The sequence below is a fragment of the Leucopleurus acutus genome (genome assembly GCF_964270905.1).
Source record: "Leucopleurus acutus genome assembly, chromosome: 16".
NCBI lineage: Eukaryota > Metazoa > Chordata > Mammalia > Artiodactyla > Delphinidae > Leucopleurus > Leucopleurus acutus.
The window spans coordinates 29,198,250-29,217,216 of record NC_139158.1 but is presented as its reverse complement, the minus strand read 5'-3'; the positions used below and the strand labels follow the sequence as shown (position 1 = coordinate 29,217,216).

General features: G+C 39.7%; 1 protein-coding gene across 4 annotated transcripts in view; it reads right to left on the bottom strand.

Annotated features, from left to right (window-relative positions):
- Window positions 1-18,967, bottom strand: part of TXNDC11 (thioredoxin domain containing 11) — a 65,999-nt gene that overhangs the window by 21,703 nt on the left and 25,329 nt on the right. For 3 of the 4 annotated variants that reach the window (XM_082858076.1, XM_082858079.1, XM_082858077.1), the window contains one exon: window positions 18,709-18,802. In XM_082858076.1, coding sequence (XP_082714202.1) covers window positions 18,709-18,802 — 94 coding nt within the window. Of the gene's footprint in view, window positions 1-18,708; window positions 18,803-18,967 lie in introns of those variants that run through there. The other variant, XM_082858078.1, reaches the window with a different exon arrangement.

The window sequence follows — 18,967 nt, the reverse complement described above, 5'->3', positions numbered from 1 at the left end:
TCCTCTTAAGTTCTGTGAAATTAGAAACCTTGTTTATTGCTGTTACCCCAGCACCTAAAGCAGTGTCTGGGCATCTCTGCATATTGACCTCTTGATTAATAAATATTAGTTAAATGAATCAATCTAGCATATATAGTAACTCATATAAATTAGTAAGAAAAAGAAAGCAGTTAAAAATGGTCAAATCACAGAAAAAGAAATATAAAAGGCTAAAAATACACTCAACCTCACTATTTCAGAGGAAAGCAAATGAGAACAAAATGCCACTTTTCACCTTCAAAATGCCCAAAATTTGAGACACAGGAAATATCAAATATTGATGACCAGCAGAGAAACGAGTACTCTGATGCAGAGCTGGTGGAAAGGGTAAAATGGCAGCCGCTTGGGAGAGCATCTGCTGTAGTGACCACAGTGGGACAGGGACACAGCCTGCAGCCCCACAGCTCCACTTCTTAGTGTCTACACATGTGCACCAAGAGACAAGCAAGGACAGTCACCAAGAAGTACTCTGCAGCTGTTAAAAACAGTGGGGCAGGGCTATCTATACAACATGAATAGATTTTCTAAGACACATATGAGAAAAAAAGCAAGCTGAAGAAAGATCAAGTACACCTTTTATGTGGAAAAAAGCGTCACACATAAAATGTTTTCCCCTTCAGGCACGTATGTTTAGAAATGTATACAGAATCTGAAAGGATAATAAAAATTGTTTCGTGTTGGGGGATGGAGATCAAAGGGGGCTTTATCCTTAGGTGTGAAGCTTTCTTTTTCCCCCCCAAGGAGTATATTTAATGTAATATTTGTGTGATTAAGAACTGACTAAAATATCTAGTATTAAAGGAGGTGGATAAGACAGTGTAGGAAAAGGTGCATTCTTTCCTATCCCCTTTCTGCTTTATTAGCAAACGTTAAATAAAATATCAGTTAAACTTTAAATGCTACCAACTGATATCTAAGTAGTTAAAATATGTAGGTGCTAAACACACGAAGTTTCTAGCTTAACCACACGGCCCATCTTCCAGCAGTGGCGGCATCTTCCTCTCAGAGGAGGAGTGGCTGTTGAGGATGAGGTGAGAGTGACCGTGTCCCTAACAGCGGCTGGACAATCTAGCACAAACCTGATGAGTTTAAAATGGCACAAAACCAAAGAAACACAAGAAGAGGAAATCAGAAATGGGGCTTCCCTGGTGGCACAGTGGCTAAGACTCCACGCTCCCAATGCAGGGGGCCCGGGTTCAATCCCTGATCGGGGAACTGGATCTCGCATGCCGCAACAAAGATCCCGTGCATCACAATTGTAAGACCTGGCACAGCCAAATAAAAATAAGTAAATAAATAAATATTAAAGAAAAAAAAGAATAAACCAGAAATGACGGAAATGGCTTACTTACAGGGTGGGTGGCAAAGGCGGGGGTGGGTAATGGGAACTGGAGAACAGGGGTGAGGCAGCCTGACCTTCCTCTGAGTATCAGAACCACGGCAAAGCTCACAGCCTTCACACACGCAAAAACTAAAATCATGATACCAACCAGCATGTGTGGGGATCCAGTGGGGAACACAAGCACTAACAAACCAACCTAGCTGTACTGCAAATGCATCACACCTCAGTGAAGGGGTGGTGAGTGGGGAGAAAGAACTGAACCAGAAGAGAACAGCAAACGGTATCTTGACTGAATACTGTAAAACTAAAGACGATGAGAGCCAGGCTTCTCAGGGCAGGAGAAAAGTTACATACGAAGAGGGGAAATCTAAAATAAACTCTGCGGTGTTAAACTGGAATCAGAAAAAATTAGTATAAACTTATGAACTTTTGTATAACCTTACGACTTATGACACAGATAACAGATATAGAAGTATGGAGGCATGCATGTGTGTGGGTATAAATACATATATGTCCTAGCTCTTTCTGCTGAAAGGGCGTAGAAGTAATGACACCTAATACTGAAGAGCATATCTTGTACCCAGATCTGGGTTTCTAAATGTCACTCTCCAATAAAAAGAAACCAGGGCTTATTGGAGAAGAGGCTGATCCCAGAGCTGAGGCAAAGGAAGTACAAGATGAGCCTGAAACATCTTGTCAAGTCAGAACGAAAGATGTGCTCATAAAAGGAGGGGGATATGTTCAAAGGACACAGGCGCCAACCTAAGATGCTCCTAATGGCCAAAGCCAGAACAATTTGAGCAACAAAATAAACAACCAGTATTTTTCAAAAGTGTCAATATCATGAAAGACAAGGAAAGAGTGAGGAATTGTTATAGGAGGAGACTAATTAAATGTGATGTAGGATCCCAGATCAGATCCTGGAACAGAAAACAGTCATTAGTGAAAACACTGGCAAAATTCAATAACGTCTGCAGTTTAGTTAATAATCCTGCACCAATGTTAATTTCTTTGTTTTGGCAAAAGCACCCTAACAAATGGTTAAATAACAATGGGGGAAGCTAAGTGAAGGCAGGACGTTAGGAAACTCCCTGTTCTATTCTTCCAACTTTTCTGCAAGCATAAAATTAGTTCAAAATTTAAATTTAAAAAAATGGCATAGGGCTTCCCTGGTGGCACAGTGGTTGAGAGTCCACCTGCCGATGCAGGGGACACGGATTCGTGCCCCGGTCCGGGAAGATCCCACATGCCGCGGAGCAGCTGGGCTCGTGAGCCATGGCCGCTGAGCCTGCGCGTCCAGAGCCTGTGCTCCGCAACGGGAGAGGCCACAACAGTGAGAGGCCTGCATACCGAAAAAAAAAAAAAAAAAAAAAAAAGGCATAACATATAAGTTCAGATTCCAAAGCTGTCAGAAGAAAAAGCAGGACCCAAGAGAGGATATGAATTGGTAGAAGCAAAGACACCACTCTCCAGGAGAGGGCTGAATTTTGGTAGACTGGCATCAATAAAGAGAGGAGTGAAGGAAAAGCAGCCAGTAGGAAACTCATTTGATAGTCCGCCAAAGTCACCAACATGATTTATTGGAGCAGAGGAATAAGTAGTGACAGCTTGACTCAAAAGTTGAAAGGGTTCATTCAAAAACCTGTTTAACTGCATTAATAAGAATGGACAGGGCTTCCCTGGTGGCGCAGTGGTTGAGAGTCCACCTGCTGATGTAGAGGACGCAGGTTCGTGCCCCAGTCCGGGAAGATCCCACATGTTGCAGAGCAGCTGGGCCCGTGAGCCATGGCCGCTGAGCCTGCACGTCCGGAGCCCGTGCTGTGCAGCGGGAGAGGCCACAACAGTGAGAGGCCCGTGTACCGCAAAAAAAAAAAAAAAAAGAATGGACAGCCGCCTGCACAGAGCAGATTCTAACATGCCCAAACATGTTATAATTTCAAAATTTTATTTTTTACAGAGAAATTTACAAAAATCACACATTTTTAAAGTTCCTGCATACAGTGGAAATCTTGCTGGAAGAAGCAGCTTAAGTTTGCAGTCCCATGTGTACAAGGAGTACATGAATTAGCAGAGAAAGTTTACAGTGTCAAAATGACACAAGAAAGTAAAACTTCTCATCTCCATATCCAGAACATTCTGTTAAGCAGGGCTCCAGGGCTTTCTACAATAGGGGCCTTTGTTATTTATAAAATGTGTAATTTTGTCCTAAAATGAATGAAGCTTTAATACTTTAATTAAGGTCTTTGAATGTGTTAATAATTAAAAATAAATTCAGAATCATGCTCTCCTCTCCCCCAACAATGGTCCAACACAATGGCATGATCCTATTCAGTTAATAATAATAATAATATGGGCTTCCCTGGTGGCGCAGTGGTTGAGAGTCTGCCTGGAGATGCAGGGGACATGGGTTCATGCCCCGGTCCAGGAAGATCCCACATGCCGCGGAGCAGGCTAGGCCCATGAGCCATGGCCACTGAGCCTGCGCGTCCGGAGCCTGTTCTCCGCAACAGGAGAGGCCACAACAGTGAGAGGCCCGCGTACCACAAAAAATAATAATAAATCAATAAAATAATAATAAAATTTCCAAACTTGCACAAGTCTCTTAGATAGCCTCATCCACCACAGTACAGACAGCAGAAGAACTACAATCCTGCAGCCTGTGGAACAAAAACCACATTCACAGAAAGATAGACAAGATGAAAAGGCAGAGGGCTATGTACCAGATGAAGGAACAAGATAAAACCCCAGAAAAACAACTTAATGAAGTAGAGATAGGCAACCTTCCAGAAAAATAATTCAGAATAATGATAGTAAAGATGATCCAGGACCTCGGAAAAAGAATGGAGGCAAATATCGAGAAGATGCAAGAAATGTTTAACAAAGATCTAGAAGAATTAAAAAACAAACAAACAGAGATAAACAATACAATAACTGAAATGAAAACTACACTAGAAGAAATCAATAGCAGAATAACAGGCAGAAGAACGGATAAGTGACCTGGAAGACAGAATGGTGGAATTCACTGCTGCAGAACAGAATAAAGAAAAAAGAATGAAAAGAAATGAAGACAGCCTAAGAGACCCCTGGGACAACATTAAACGCAAAAACATTCGCATTATAGGGGTCCCAGAAGGAGAAGAAAGGACCCAAGAAAATATTTGAAGAGATTATAGTCGAAAACTTCCCTAACATGGGAAAGGAAATCCAAGAAGTGTAGAGAGTCCCATACAGGATAAACCCAAGGAGAAACATGCCGAGACACGCAGTAATCAAACTGGCAAAAATTAAAGACAAAGAAACATTACTGAAAGCAGCAAGGGAAAAATGGCAAATAACATACAAGGGAACTCCCATAAGGTTAACAGCTGTTTTCTCAGCAGAAACTCTACAAGCCAGAAGGGAGTGGCATGATATACTTAAAGTGATGAAAGGGAAGAACCTACAACCAAGATTACTCCACCCTGCAAGGATCTCATTCAGATTCGATGGAGAAATCAAAAGCTTTACAGACAAGCGAAAGCTAAGAGAGTTCAGCACCACCAAAACAGCTCTACAACAAGTGCTAAAGGAACCTCTCTAAGTGGGAAACAAGAGAAGAAAAGGACCTACAAAAACAAACCCAAAACATTTAAGAAAATGGTCATAGGAACATACATATCGATAATTACCTTAAACATGTATGGATTAAATCCTCCAACCAAAAGACACAGGCTTTCTGAATGGATACAAAAACAAGACCCATATATATGCTGTCTACAAGAGACGCACTTCAGACCTAGGGGCACATACAGACTGAAAGTGAGGGGATGGCAAAAGATATTCCATGCAAATGGCAATCAAAAGAAAGCTGGAGTAGCAATACTCATACCCGATAAAATACTTTAAAATAAAGAATGTTATAAGAGACAAGGGAGGACACTACATAATGATCAAGGGATCAATCCAAGAAGAAGATATAACAATTATAAATATATATGCCCCCAACATAGGCGCACTTCAATACATAAGGCAACTGCTAACAGCTATAAAAGAGGAAATCGACAGTAACACAATACTAGTGGGGGACTTTAATAACACCTCAGTTACACCAATGGACAGATCATCCAAACAGAAAATTAACAAGGAAAGACAAGATTTAAATGACACAATAGACCCGATAGATTTAATTGATATTTATAGGACATTCCATCCAAAAACAGTAGATTACACTTTCTTCTCAAGTGCACATGGAACATTCTCCAGGATAGATCACATCTTGGGTCACAAATCAAGCCTCAGTAAATTTAAGAAAACTGAAATCATATCAAGCATCTTTTCTGACCACAATGCTATGAGACTAGAAGTGAATTACAGGGAAAAAAACGTAAAAAACAAACACATGGAGGCTAAACAATACGTTACTAAATAACCAAGAGATCACTGAAGAAATCAAAAAATACCTAGAGACAAATGACAATGGAGACACGACGACCCAAAACTTATGGGATGCAGCAAAAGCAGTTCTAAGAGGGAAGTTTATAGCAATACAAGCCTACCTCAAGAAACAAAAAAATCTCAAATAAACAATCTAACCTTGCACCTAAAGGAACTAGAGAAAGAAGAACAAACAAAACCCAAAGTTAGCAAAAGGAAAGAAATCATAAAGATCAGAGCAGAAATAAATGAAATAGAAACAAAGAAAACAATAGCAAAGATCAATAAAACTAAAAGTTGGTTCTTTGAGAAGATAAACAAAATTGATAAACCATTAGCCAGACTCATCAAGGAGGAGAAGACTCAAATCAATAAAATTAGAAATGAAAAAGGAGAAGTTACAACAGACACCACAGAAAAACAAAGCATCCTAAGAGACTACTACAAGCAACTCTATGCCAATAAAATGGACAACCTGGAAGAAATGGACAAATTCTTAGAAAGGTAGAACCTTCCAAGACTGAACCAGGAAAAAATAGAATATATGAACAGACCAATCATAAGTAATGAAATTGAAACTGTGATAAAAAATCTTCCAACAAACAAAAGTCCAGGACCAGATGGCTTCACAGGTGAATTCTATCAAACATTTAGAGAAGAGCTAACACCCATCCTTCTCAAACTCTTCCAAAAAACTGCAGAGGAAGGAACACTCCCAAAATCATTCTATGAGGCCACCATCACCCTGATACCAAAGCCAGACAAAGATACTACAAAAAAAGAAAATTACAGACCAATACAGACCACTGATGAATATAGATGCAAAAATCCTCAACAAAATACTAGCAAACAGAATCCAACAACGTACTAAAAGATCATACACCATGATCAAGTGGGATTTATCCAGGGATGCAAGGACTCTTCAATATATGCAAATCAATCAATGTGATAAACCATATTAACAAATTGAAGAACAAAAACCATATGATCATCTCAATAGATGCAGAAAAAGCTTTTGACAAAATTCAACACCCATTTATGATAAAAATTCTCCAGAAAGTGGGCAAAGAGGAAACCTACCTCAACATAGTAAAGAAAAAAAAAAATCTCAATAAACTGTTAGCCAGGTAACTGGCCAGTTATAGTCTCTATTAACCATCCAGTGCAAGGTGTCAGAAAGACACCTGCAAGATGTAACAACATCTTGAAAGAACACCTGGGTGAAGGCAGTAGTTACTGAGCAGTTTCTGTAGCAGGTCACATAGACACTAAGTAGGTCAAGGTGACCACAGCATGAAGACTGCTGCCTGCTACAAAAGGTGCTGAGTCCTTGGCCCTGTGTTCCTCAGCTACAAGGCAACCCACTGCACACACAGCCACCACTAGGCTCCCCATGAGACGTGGGGTGAGCAGAATGAATACTATCATGCTGATTTGCTGTCTGTGTGCTTTGAGTAACAAACAGCCTTTCTTTGATCCATTAAACATTGTCTACTTTTAGCATGTATTGTAGGTTTACCCTTTGCTATCTTTTATGAGACTAGGGTTCTTTTCTGCCACTAACAGAATGCTCTACCCCTGCTTCCCACGCCCCCATAGGTGGAGCTTCCGCTGACCTTCTTGTACTTTCGACACGCCACTGTCACCATTTACCTCATGGCAACCACCAAGGATGCATCGAGAATGGAAAGATCTGAAATTCCATCTGGTTTCCATTCAGATTCATCTGGCTCACTTGTGACCTTTCTGGTGTGCATTCAGGTTTTTTGTTTTTGGCCACTGCCTAATGTTTTAATATCAGACTACTTCATTTTGCTTAAAACCACTGCTTTAAATTCAATTTTTAATATTAAAACTTCAGTTCAGTATTAAGGTAAAGCAAACACATTCTGAGGCAAGACCTCAGTGAGGCAAAATATTAAAATTCTCAAACATTCCAGAAAGAACAAGAATTCGTTTCTTCTGTTAGCAGAAGAGAATAGTTTTTTCTTTTTATTGAAGTACAGTTGATTTACAATATTGTATAAGTTTCAAGTGTATAGCAAAGTGATTCAGATATGTACATATGTATATATATATTTATTTCAGATTATTTTCTACTAACATATTTTTAACTGTGCTTTAAAGTTAATAATAAAGCGTCCTGCCAGAAGCAAAGCTACACAATTCGCACTCAGCAACTACCAGATTACCAAGACTACCAGGAGGACACTCTGAAGCATTAACTCAAGGATGTGCCTGCAGGAAGGAGACTCAGTATCTTAGGAAATAACTGTTTTCCCCAGGATACTTGGATAATGAGGCCTAGGCCCTGAGTGCACTGTCCTATGTCGTAGCCACTAACCATATGTGGCTAATGAGCACTTGAAATATGAGCAACCGAGGGACTAAATTTTAACTTTCTTTGATTTTAATTAATTTAATTTAAAAGTGATACTCAATTCAGTTATCAGAAAATGTTTAAGTATGTTTAAGACAACATGGGTATGTAACCTGAAGCTAATATAATATTGTAAATCAACTATATTTCAATAAAATAAGTAAAATGAAACAATATAAATATTTGGTATATAAATCACTTTTTCAACTGTAAATTTTATGAACTCTAAATACAGATCAAGTATGTCCAATGAACATTTAGCAGCTGAATTGAGATGGGGCTGTTAAGTATAAAAGACTTGGTTCCAAAAAAAAAAAGTTAAATATCTCAATAGTTTTTATGCTGATTACATGTTGAAATGCTAATAATTTGGGTACAATGGGTTAAATAAAATATAAATTATTAAATTAATTTTACCTATTTCTTCTTAAATTTTAACACAGCCACCAGGAAATTTTTAAATACCTCCATCGTTCATCTTATAGTTCTACTGGACTGTGCCAAGGTGGCAATGATGAAAAAGCAAGATTCATGTAACTCAGGAAGAAGATTAGGCTAAGATAATAAGCCCATTAGCCAGTAAATCTTAGTAATGGACAATTATCTGGGAAGGAAACATAAGACAAAGATTTTTTCGTGAATGATTATTTTTAAGAGCAGAGAATGATTATTTTAAAGAATGTGTCCCACTCTCTCCTTCAGAAAGGAAAAGGTGGGACTCTAAACCTTGTGACTCTGGGTATAAACTGCCGAGCTTCTGAAATTAATTCTCTCTCAGAGGGCTAGAGTAAACAGCACTTGGTGTCCTACAAAGTAAGGTACCCAAGGATACAATGAAATAATGAGCAGAAATGCTGGAACTGAACAACATGGAAATTTTTACATCAGGAATGGCCATCTGCTCTCCAGGAGGCTTTCATGTGAGCTAATCTCTCAGGGATCATAGGACAAAATGGAGTATCAGGTCAAGAAAAATACTGATAAAGGAAACTGCTAACAAATAAACCATGAAATACTTCAAAACTGAATACCACTGGGTTAAGTCACATGGCTTTTAATCTACATGGCTAAGTTATTTACTCCCTGGGAAAAATTCTCTCACTTCTTTTTTTTTTTTTTTTTTTTGCGGTACGCGGGCCTCTCACTGTTGTGGCCTCTCCTGTTGCGGAGCACAGGCTCCGGACGCGCAGGCTCAGTGGCCATGGCTCACGGGCCCAGCCGCTCCGTGGCATGTGGGATCCTCCCGGACCGGGGCACAAATCCGTGTCCCCTGCATCGGCAGGCGGACTCTCAACCACTGCACCACCAGGGAAGCCCTCTCTCACTTCTTTACTCTGGGAAGTAGTGACACCCCCAAAGGCAAACCTGTATTGTGGTACCTTCCACCCTGGCAACGATTCTCATTTTACTCTATACTCTGCCATTTTTATTAACTTCTGCTTTCCCACTCTTCTTTACAAGGTTTTGGACAAGGAAGAAAAAGGAAAACGACAGGATTATATAAGAAGGAATAACAACAGCCCCTCCAAGATTACTCAGCATTTACATGGTGATTCATCATCATTCGCTAGATGATTTCACACACTTTAAATGCATTCATTAAAATGAAAAAATCTTCAAAGAAATGCAATAGTTTATAGAAATGTTTGTTTTCAATGTATGAACTATAGCTATTGCTTGCATTTTTTTCCACAGAAATCTGACTGAGATTTGTATACTGTCAAAATTCGCTTTTCTTTTTTCTATTTTTGGCTGCGCCACATGCCTTGTAGGATCTCAGTTCCCCAACCAGGGATTGAACCCGGGCCACAGCAGTGAAAGCACTGAATCCTGACCACTAGACCACCAGGGAACTCCCTCAAAATTCTTAATATAAAGCACAAAGCAATTATCTAGAAAAAAACTCTGGCATATGGGCACCAGAGATACAATATGCACATTCTGGTACATGCCAAAATACTGCTAAACTCTAAGTAAACATTTAACTCCTTAGCTGTGATTTTTCTCTTTCTTGTGAGTTAGAGAGGAGGGCAAGAAAAATATAGTTCCAAATACATCATTTTAGGGGAACATAAACTATAGAAATATGCACTGTTCTATATACTGACATGACAGTAAACTTAACACCCTCACACCATTGTTCTCATTTAACCAGAGCATAATATTAAAATGATCAATTCAAATATGTCCCTTGTGTGTATTTCAATTAAATTCCTTTTAAAAAAAAAAAAACAAAAAACCCTCAGGGAGGCAAAGACTTCACAAAAGAAACACATCTGTTTAGAAATCCCTCCTCCATCCCCTCTTATGCTGCTCTTAGGGTCTAGCATAGGTGTCACATATTCTTCTTTTTTAAATAACTCTTTACAAATATAAAAACAATTCTTAGCTCCCAGGTCTAAAAAAAAACAGGCCAAGGGCCAATGCATTTTCAAGCTGAAGTTTCCTTTAGAGGCAACTGGGGCAAAGTTCCCTTATCCTGCAGATGGGGAACCTGAAGACCAGTGAGAAGGGGTGACTGGTGAGCTGTGGTCACACAGGACAGCTGCCACTAACATGACTGATCAGGACAGTTAGTTTCTGCCTACTTGTTAGGAAGATACTACTAAAGTCTAAGGGAAAATCAGAAAACAACGTTGGTTGCTAAGTGGGAGACACAGCCAACGAGTGCAACAGGAGTTCCAAGAAGGGAGCCAGTGGATGGAAATCTCCACTTGATGTCCACAGTGTGCCAGACATCATGCTGGCTGGGCAATATTTACAAATCCCAGAGGACTTCAGTTAGGCCTTGAAAATTAGGAAGGCAGATAATAACTAGGGCAAGGCATTGCATTTTAAGCACTATCATGGGCAAAGACCAGGAGGTAGGAATCACCATATTGTGCCACCTGTCCCACCTCCGGAGATTACAGAGGCAGATGGAGTGATGTGGTCCTGGATTCCTATCTCACTCCTCATTTACTGGTACGTGACTATATCAAGTTGCTATTTCTGCTGTAACAAATTACCACTAACTTAGTAGTTTAAAAAAACATAAATTTATCTTACAGTTCTGGAGGTCGAAGTCCAAAATGGGCCTCATTGGGCTAAAATCAAGGTACAGCAGGTTATGTTCCTTCTGGAGGCTCTAGGGGAGAATGCATCTCCTTGCCTTTCCTACCATTTAGAGGCTACCTGCATTCCTTGGCTTGAGGCTACCTGCATTGGCTTGTGGCCCTTTCCGTTTCAAAACCAGTAATGGCCGGACAAGTCCTTCTCATACTGCATCACTCTGACAATATTCTTTGCCTCTCAATGCCACTTTTAAGAATCGTTCTGATTACACTGGGCCTACTCAGATAATCCAGGATAATCTCCCTTTCTCAATGTCAGCTGATTAGCAACCCAAATCCGTAGGCAACCTCAATTTTCTCTTGCCATGTAATGTAACATATTCACAGGTCCTGGGGATTAGAATGTGGACATCTCTGGGGAGCCACTGTTCTGCCTCACAGCGTCCTGGATTCTGTTAACAACCTCCTCCAAGCCTCAGCTTCCTCACCTGAGACAGTAACACTGAGATAATAACAGTTTCTACTTCAAGGAGTGGCACTGAAGACTGGATCATCCAGGTAAAGCCCTCCGTCCAGTATCAGCTTATCACGCTCAGTGTTACATAACAAGTGGTCAAGTGGAGACCAGAACGGGGTTTGTCTGCACCGAGTCGAGTCGTTTCACTGTAAGTTTGTGACTTTATTATAGAAGGTGATCCCTGAGAGGTTTCTAAGATTTTAGTGTTTTTGGTTCTTTGTCTAGGAGTCTCATTTCAGCTTAAACAAAACAAAAAAACCAAACCCCCCCAAAAACCTTGAAGAAATAGGATCAAAAATCAAAACACACACATACACACTACTAAAACAGGACACCTTTAAAAAGGTAGAAAATACCACAAGACAATTAGAAAGTAAAGATGGTGTAATTTTTCAAATACACGGGTTCAAGGAATCAAAGTTTCTACAAATGGGCACTAAATTTAGTTCTGAGCTCTCCGCACTCCTTTTGCTCTTCTCAACACTGCCTATCTTCCACTCTCCCGTGTCTTACACACTTACCTGAAGGCTGACCCCTCATTCTCCTGGGAAATCCTCCCCACCTCCAGTCTTCCCTGAACTGATCCGGACGCCCTACCTCCGTGCTCCGACGAAGCCTGTCACAGACGTATCACTGCACTAACATTGTGGGTAAGCCCACCTGTTGGCCACACTAGCTGGTGGCACCCCGATGGTGAGGAACAAGTTTTACTCCTCTTTACGGCTGTAGCACAAAGTGGATCCTCAAATGTTTGTTGAATTAATAAGTCATGCTTCTGAAGCTAATTCAAAGTGCGGGGATGTCTGGTTTTGGCCTTAGTGCTTATCTAGCAGCACTTACAAGGCTTAAGAGATGTCATAATAGGAATAAAGGCATTTCCTATGAAATATGATCACATCCTTGCTAAAATAATAGCAACATAATTAAAAAGTCAATTTTAGGTATGGGAACAAAAGGTATGGAATTTCTAATGTGTATTAATCAGCACCCAGAGGGCCTCAGAACACAGGCAGCTAGTTAGAAAAAGATTTCCCTCTTTAAGCGAGTACAGTGACAACAAATGAGATTATGTGGGAAAACCAGTGACCTAGAACCTGTTTCATTCACGGAGAATTGTTAAACCCAATGCTTGGTCCAAACTCCCAAGAGTGAGACCCAGGAACCTGAGAAAATAAAGCAATTTCAGAGTCAACCTTGCCTAAGAAGTCAATCCCTTGTCTTTCCAATGACTTTAAGAATGTCACTTTCAGGATAAGAAAATCCTACTTTTCAGACCTCTTGATGTTGTACAAAGTTTCACAATCTAACAGAAAAGTGCTCCAAAAAAGCTTTATTTGTGAAAAAGGATATGGAGGAGGGAGCTTCTTGTGCCCTGACTCAATTCTACCAGCAAATCACAGCACCATCAGACGCCACCTAGTGGAGTAGAGGGACCCTACACTGGAATTACTTCTTCCTCTAAAAAATTCATTACAACAGTATTTTCCAAAGGTGTTCCTTAGAAAACTAATGCCACAAGGTTCCCTGTCAACTATGTTTAGGAATTCCTAAAGGTGAATGAAGGGAGTGGAAACGACGTCTTTAGTTAACAGTTTAGTGTATTTTGAAGATGACATTTAAGTATCATGTGAATTTCAATTCAATCCATGAGAACTCTAGTGTCGGGATGGCGAGAAGCCAAGAAAAAAGAGTAAGGAGAATGAGCCAGGCAGGGACTCCATCTAGTCCAGTGGGAGTGATTCCTGCACACTGGTCTATGGAACCTGAAAGGCCAGGCATGAGGAGAAGTGGTGGTGGGAGGGGATCCAAAATGACTCAACATCCCTCTGCCAAAATCACTCCAACCTGAGCAATTTCAAGGTAAAGTATCATTTAACTAGTCATTCATTCAAACTTTTAGCTAAATTGTTAAGAGTTGTAGGAGAAAGACAACAAAACCTTGGCCTCAAGGCGCTCAATAAATACTGTCTGAACAAACCAGCTCAAAATTTGGTGGGACAGATGTGCAGTCAGTTCCACAGCAAGAACACCATGCAGTACTGTCATCCCTTGGTGTCCACAGGGAATTGGTTCCAGCCCCCCATTCCCCTTGGATACCAAAATCCATGGATGTTCAAGTCCCTTATATAAAATGGCATAGTGGGCTTCCCTGGTGGCGCAGTGTTTGAGAGTCTGCCTGCTGATGCAGGGGACACGGGTTCGTGCCCCGGTCCGGGACGATCCCACATGCCGCGGAGCGGCTGGGCCCGTGAGCCATGGCTGCTGAGCCTGTGCTCCGCAACGGGAGAGGCCACAACAGTGAGAGGCCCGCGTACAGCCAAAAAAAAAAAAAAGGAAAAAAAAAATGGCATAGTATTTGCATGTAACCTATACACGTCCTCTGGTATACTTTAAATCACCTCTAGATTACTTATAACAACTAATAGACTGTAAATGCTAAGTAAACAGTTGTAATTACAACATAATGCTATGGAAGTAGTTGCCAGGTACATGATACATTCAATTTTTGCTTTTTGGAGCTTTCTGGAATTTTCTTTTCCCTAATATTTTCGATCCAGGATTGGCTGGATCCAAAAGTAAAGAACCTGTGGATACGGAGGGCCAACTACACAAAAAACAGCAGATATAGAGTGCTCCAGGAAAAGGGAAGAGGAAGACCTGTGTCTGCTAGTCGGTCAAGGTACATACTATCTGGTGTAGATGCTTTTAAGAAAACAGACACAGTACTTACTTCAGGTGCTTTCAGCCAAAGGCTTTCTCATTAAACTGCTACAGATTTTCAGACTATTACTTTATTCACGCACAACATACTTCACACATGATGTGGCCTTGTAAAACAAGCATTTACCCTTACCTCCACCCTCTCCAATTTTACAGACAGAGAAACTCAAACACAGAAAAGTTAAATGTTTTGTTCAAGTTTATAACCCTGCCAGGGGTAGACAAAGGCTAAGGACCAGATACTGCCAGATCCCAGGCCACTGCTTGTCCCCCAGGCGGCACTGCATTCCTTTTGAACAAAATTTGTTGCAAATTTTCTCTTTTAAAAGGTCACTGGGGCTTCCCTGGTGGCGCAGTGGTTGAGAGTCCACCTGCCGATGCAGGGGACACGGGTTCGTGCCCCGGCCCGGGAGGATCCCACATGCCGCAGAGCGGCTGGGCCCGTGAGCCATGGCCGCTGAGCCTGTGCATCCGGAGCCTGTGCTCCGCAACGGGAGAGGCCACAACAGTGAGAGGCCCGCGTACCGCAAAAAAAAAAAAAAAAAAAAGTCACTGAATCATAACAGAATATAACATTTTACCAGAACACATTTTTACAGTAAATAATGAAATAATCATAAGATGGAAGAAAATCAAGTAAGCAACTTAAAAATATCAACCCCTCTACCAAATTTTCTTTAGGCCTGTCTGCCAAGATCAAAGGTGGAAAGGCTCCAAGAAGAACAGGCTCTGCAGTCTGGGAAGAGTGAAGAAGTACAGAGATGGGCTTCCCCAGGATCCTGAAACACACAGACTGCCAGCCCACAGTTAATCATTCAGCACTTTAAAAGGATTAACCATTAATGAGGGATGTGTAAGACCTTTTACAAAAAATTGAAAGGAAGGTTTGCATAAATTAATATCATGCTGTGATCCTAGAAAGGGAAGCTAAGTTTTATGAACATGTCAATTACCTCTAAGTCAACTTAAACATTTAATAAAATTCCAACCCAAATTCAGCCAAATGCATAGATGGATATAAAAGAATATTCCATAAAACACCAGAACTAGAGGACACTGAGTCCAGAGTTCACCAGGTAATTACTTACAACGTAAAAAATGAAATTATATTTACTCATATAAAAAGAGGGATCTAGACCAAGAGAAAACACAGAAATAGACCCAATTACATATTAGAAAATATTTTGTGATAAAACAGGCATCATCAAGATGAAGGATAAAGAAAGCATTATTTTGTGAATGGTGCTAATTGATTAGCCAATAAGAAGGGAGGAAAATCAACTGTGTTCTGTATTTTAAGCCAAAGTAAATCCAGGCAGCATAAAGTGCCAAATAACTTTAAAATTCAAAACGAAGTGAACTAATTAGTGACCAGATTTTTCTTAAAAAAATAAATCAAGAAAAAGAACCACAGATTTAACTACATGAAAATATAGAACTGCTAAATAAAAAATGATAAAGGTAAAATGGCTAGGAAAATAATGGACAGAAATATAACAAAAGGGTTACTGCCCACACCACCTAAGAGGAGGGCCGACATCAACTGACAAATCAGCACCAAGTTGGAGAGCAATAGGTAAAGGACACAGGTAACTGAGATGTCCCCTCTCAGCAACCCCACAGCACCCAGGCAGGATGCTTCATATATGGTACCTTCTCCAAATATCTGTAGACTGATGGCCAGCTAGCTTCAAGAAACGAATGTTAGAGAGTATCCTGGCTATTTCTAAGGCAATTAAAAAAAAAAAATTTAGGCAATGGAAAGATGTGTATTTTATATATGCTTGTGGCTTGGTGAACCAGGATATCTGCTTTCTACCACAACAGACTAAACACTTCGTCAGTTAAGCTCTCTATAACCAAATGTTAAGTTGTGTCAAATGTTCCTCAGGCCTCAATTTGTGTAAACAATAGAAACACAACAATGACCTAGAACTTACATTCCAAACTGTCCCATTAAAAAAAAAATCTGCACATGTTTCTCTTACTTAACACTGGTTATTAATAATAAGTAAAATACCATTTGACTCCAGGGTGGGAGAAAGAAAAGGGGAAAAAAACCCAGATGCTCAAGGCAAGATTTATTTTAGGTAATCCTTCCAAATTTGTCTTTTTCTTCTAAAAATGGTTCATTAAGCTCAAGTGGGAGTTTACCCAAAAAAATGGGGTATAAATTATTAATTAGAATGAACTCAGTTCTTGCAAAGTTCATATGCAGCAGGATTTTATAAGACCCAACCAGAATCACAAGAGAGTGAAGAAATGTAGTACAGGTAAATTGAGCTAGATTTATTCTGAGAAGAAATTTCATGTAATCATTTGTCAAAATTAGTGATTTGACCAAAAGGTTCATTTTGTACCTTCAAGTAGTTTTTATCCATTTATTACCTTCCTTGCTTAAAAAAAAAGAAAAAAACAAGGGTAAGTCAACTATACTTTAAAAAAAAAAGGGAGGAAAAAAGGCTACTATCTTATACTTAGAAAGGTTTTTCCAAAAAGAAGCAAAATTTTGAAAACCTCTGAATGAAAAAGATGAATCATAAACACACAATATAAGCCAACTGGATAACAAAACATCCTTCCAAATCTTGAAATAGCTTCTCCAACTCAAGTACTTGAATGCTGTCATCATTTTAGTGACTGACTCTAGGCTACCCTTTTATACATAATCTTCGAAGGACTTCATTTAGTTTTCTAAGAAGATTTTTGAACATCTATCTGCTTAAGCTTATTTAAGTTGATAGTACTTTGTTTTCAAAATTCAAACTCTGACTCACTGAGCCTTCTTAGTCACCTGAAGCTGTGCAGCTCAAAGTCTTTCAGGTGGACAGAAGACACACCTAATGTGACAGCTTCAGTTCCTCTCCCAGAGTCCCCTGCATGAAAAGCATGAATACAGTAGATTCTCTATGTATAAAACCTTAAGACAATGGACATATTAAAATAGCCAGTAGTATAATTATTTGACGTATTAATAGTACACTATTATAATACCCCCCCAAAATATTGAAGCAATGTAATATCCAGTAATAGGAGGATGACTACATATTTTTGGCTGACCTACTGAGGGAAAGATGACATGGCCATCAATCTGATCACTCATTTGGCAAATAGTGATTGAGCCCCTGCTATGTGCCAGATGCTGGAGAAAGAACACTAAACTGAAGACAGACAATCCCCACCCTCAGAAATCTCCCAGCCCAGGGAAGACAGACAGTAAACAAATCATCTCATAACTATACACATATTGGGTGGGCCAAAAAGTTCATTCAGGCTTTTCCGTAAGATGTTATGGAAAAACCCGAACGAACATTTTGGCTAACACAATAAATACAAACTATGTTGAATGCTATGAAAGAAAACAACAAATCTCTCTCCAGGGGGGTAGACTGTGGATGTGATATTTGAGCTGGAATCTGAAGGATGAATAGGGGTTTGACAAGTGGACAGCTGGGCCCTGGGGAATGGGGAGGGAGAGGGCACATTTCAGGAAGAAGGACTAGCACAAAGGCCCTAGTGTGAGGAAGGAGGGGCGAGACTGGATACCCGTTAAGTGCCCACTGGCCTAGGGTAGGGGTGGGAAAGGGGCTTGGACCAGAGTGGTAACAAGGAGATGAGGAGCAGATCAAAGTATCTAGAAGAGAACTGACATAAGGTCATGGCTGATACAGAGAAACAACATGGAGCAACACGAAAAAATGGGCAACATGAAAAATGTTTAATTTAAAAAGTAGGACACTCAAATAATACATGATTTAGCTAAGTAAAAAAATATATATGGATTTGAGAATAGTGAACCTGGCAGTAGGCTTATCCTGTAATGTGACATGACTTTCATCCTTATAGAAATACTTCTTGAAGAAAATGTATTCCTAAATTATGATACATCCAACTGACAATACAACCACTGAAAACTTTGACCAAAATTTGTAACGCCACACAAAAAAAGAGATTATGATATAATAAAATTTGAAGTGCAAAATATATCATTGCAGATGCTGTGTGATCAAGCTACATTTAAAAAAATAATAGTCTCTAAACATTTAAGAGGCTATACTTGAAATAGCACAAAATTTTGTTTGCCAGTGAACCATAAAATAATGTAATTATTTAACACAAATACAGAGAAAAAGAATCAAGAAAACTAAAATATATCATCATAAAGATAACATATTTAACAGAAAATATCAATATACAAACATTTCTGTTCAAGTACTAATGTCTTAATATGAATCATGTTTACCTTTCTTTAATGAATGTAACGCTGAAGTGAAGAAGGTCAAATAACCAGGAGGCTGGGGTGAGCCACTGAACTCAAAGTACCCGAGTACTCCAGGCTGCAGAACAAGAGCAGAATTAGTTGCCTGGGGTATCATTGGTCACTGCGTAAAGGGAAATATTTCAAAACAAGAAAGACATGCCATTATAATTTAACAAATTCAATTTGTTGCATTTCATTTTTTAATAAGGCTTTGAAAAAAGTTGCCGGTTAGGGCTGACCT